At 39.1% G+C, this 2,937-nt stretch overlaps 1 protein-coding gene across 1 annotated transcript in view; it reads left to right on the forward strand.

Moving 5' to 3' along the window:
- The window catches only part of creld2 (cysteine-rich with EGF-like domains 2), a 7,462-nt gene that overhangs the window by 2,849 nt on the left and 1,676 nt on the right, over positions 1-2,937 (forward strand). The window contains exons 3-6 of the mRNA XM_024283325.2: positions 999-1,109; positions 1,479-1,570; positions 1,643-1,819; positions 1,901-1,999. Of these exons, the coding sequence (XP_024139093.1) occupies positions 999-1,109; positions 1,479-1,570; positions 1,643-1,819; positions 1,901-1,999 (479 nt within the window). The remainder of the gene's footprint in view (positions 1-998; positions 1,110-1,478; positions 1,571-1,642; positions 1,820-1,900; positions 2,000-2,937) is intronic.

Consider the following 2,937-nt stretch of genomic DNA (forward strand, 5'->3'; position numbering starts at 1 on the left):
CAACTCTTTGTGCATTTGTAACTCTGTAAATGTGTGATCGTGTGTGAATCAGGTGATTGAAGTGCAATATTTAAAGATTTGTATGCATAGAGCTGTTTTGGTTGGTTTTAAAGTTGTAAAGTTGTGTGTGAATAAGTTGTATTTGCAACTTTTTGAAATTTGAGTGCACATATAAATACACAACTGCTAGTGCACACAGTTGCATACAAAATGTCATGTATGAGTTACAAATCAGGAATTACGGACACAGAAATCCAGTGAGTCCAATGTGTCTCCATACCTGTGATCTTAAAATCTCTCTGTACCCATGAAACTAATTTCTCTCTGTACCCGTGATACTAATTTTTCTCCGTACCCATAATACTACTTTCTCTCTGTACCCGTGATACTAAGTTCCCTCTGTACCCGTGATACTAAGTTCCCTCTGTACCCGTGATACTAAGTTCCCTCTGTACCCGTGATACTAAGTTCCCTCTGTACCCGTGATACTAAGTTCCCTCTGTACCCGTGATACTAAGTTCCCTCTGTACCCGTGATACTAAGTTCCCTCTGTACCCGTGATACTAAGTTCCCTCTGTACCCGTGATACTAAGTTCCCTCTGTACCCGTGATACTAAGTTCCCTCTGTACCCGTGATACTAAGTTCCCTCTGTACCCGTGATACTAAGTTCTCTCTGTACCCGTGATACTAATTTCTCTGCGTACCCGTGATACTAATTTCTCTCTGTACCCGTGATACTAATTTCTCTGTGTACCCGTGATACTAATTTCTCTCCGTACCCGTGATACTAATTTCTCTCCGTACCCGTGATACTAATTTCTCTCCGTACCCATTAGCCTTATTTCCCTCCGTACCCGTGATACTAATTTCTCTTTGTACCCGTGATACTAAGTTTCCTTCCGTACCCGTGATACTAAGTTCCCTCCGTACCCGTGATACTAAGTTCTCTCTGTACCCCTGATACTAAGTTCTCTCCGTACACATCCTGTCTTTGCAGTGAGATTCGCCTGGTGGAGATTCTGGAGGAGCTGTGTGAGAGCAGCAGCTTCGATTGTAATCGTATGGTAGAAGAAAACGAAGAGCTTTTTGAGACCTGGTGGTTCAAGAGGTGCGTGTATTCTCACTATTTAGCTATGTATTATTTCTCTGACACAGCTTCAGATGAGGTGAAGTGACAAAGCATATTTTTACACCACAAATACAATCTATTTTGAACAGCATTTTGTTCCTGATTCACAAGGATTTGAAAAAAGAAATCATCAGAAATTACATTTTAAGCTTAATTTTCCTCATAAATGCCTTCCATCATCTGAGAAAGGCCACAAGAATATTTTAATCGGAGTGGGTCTGTAAAGGTCAACATGGCCGACACACTTCAGGCTTAATTTTTGCTCTTCAGAATTATTTTAGTGACATCAGAGAGGATCTGTTTTAATGTGTGTAAACCTCATCGTTTCTATTTTCTGTTGGGATGCAGGAAAACGAAAAACCCGGATCTACACAAGTGGTTCTGCATTGAAACTCTTAAAGTGTGCTGTCCGAAAGGAACCTTTGGGGCTGATTGTACTGGTAAGAGAGCTTTTGATCCACGAGGACATCTCAGCCGGGTTGGTGTTTGATGGAGCAGCTGTTTTTTTCCAGCCTGTGTCGGGGGATCGGAGAAGCCCTGCCACGGAAGGGGAGTGTGCGACGGCGACGGGACACGCGGCGGGAACGGGAAGTGCAGCTGCGACCACGGTTACAAGGGAGACCTCTGCTTAGACTGCATGGACGGGTTCTTCAGCGCCGAGCGAAACGACACCTTCTCTTTGTGCTCAGGTGCGGAAATCTTCAGAATCTAACTTTCAGTAAAAATCTTCACAGAGGTTTGAATTTTGCTCCTCCTTCGTCCTGCGTCAGAATGCCATACAGCCTGTAAGACCTGCGACGGCCCAACCAGTCAAGATTGTGACGAGTGCAAGGAGGGCTGGGAGGAAGATGATCAGGAGGCTTGTGTTGGTAAGAGGACGAAGAGCTCTTCCTTCACGCTGAAAGATGGATTCAAAATTATTGTTGGTGGAATTTTTCTATTTCTGATGATTAAATTGAATTATTTGTATACATAATCTTTTTTTATTTTAAAACTAGTTGAACTAATTGAATAATGCTAGGCTAATTGGTTTAGTTTTACCATGTAAAACAAATTTATTTACATAAATGTGGTCATAAGATCTCAGAATTGGTGTGATATGTTGGTTCAGTCTGTAAAAGGGATTAAAAATAAGTATGAAAAAAAATTAAGAGTTTCTACTATAACATGTATGTATTATTTTTGTTGTTATCCAACTATTGTTATTATTAATGCTATCCACTGTATGTACCATAAAGTATGTACCTTACTACTAACATGTAATATGAAATAACTTTAAATAAATAAAATAAAGGCTTGAGGTCTGGAACATTTCAAAAGAACATCATTTGTGGTGTCCCTCAGGGCTCTGTATTAGAGCTTCTACTCTAATGTCTAATGCTCTTTATCAAACTGTAATATAATCCAGATCATGCATACGTACTAAACACAATCTATTAATATAAATAAAATTAAATCAGTTTAACCACTGGTTTTACATACATTGAAGTGCATTTGTTATATTTGGAAACAAAAGTTGTGAATTCTCACAGATTTAAAAAAGAAAGTGACAATAGCTATGTTTCTATTACACATCTGCGCAACACTATCAAAATTCTAGAAATGTCAGAAAAACGCAAGTTTGCAATGACACGGTTTCTATTTAATCCTAATTATATGTATAAACACAAACTATTCTACCAACTCAGTCATAAAAAGCATGAAGACGATGTGAACAATACCGATTTATTACCAGATTTTGGATCACATAGTAAAAAATTGAATTGTTTCAGTACGTGAGGAAAATTTTACTTTTAACAAAGACGTC

Source organism: Oryzias melastigma, linkage group LG23 (genome assembly GCF_002922805.2).
Source record: "Oryzias melastigma strain HK-1 linkage group LG23, ASM292280v2, whole genome shotgun sequence".
Lineage (NCBI taxonomy): Eukaryota > Metazoa > Chordata > Actinopteri > Beloniformes > Adrianichthyidae > Oryzias > Oryzias melastigma.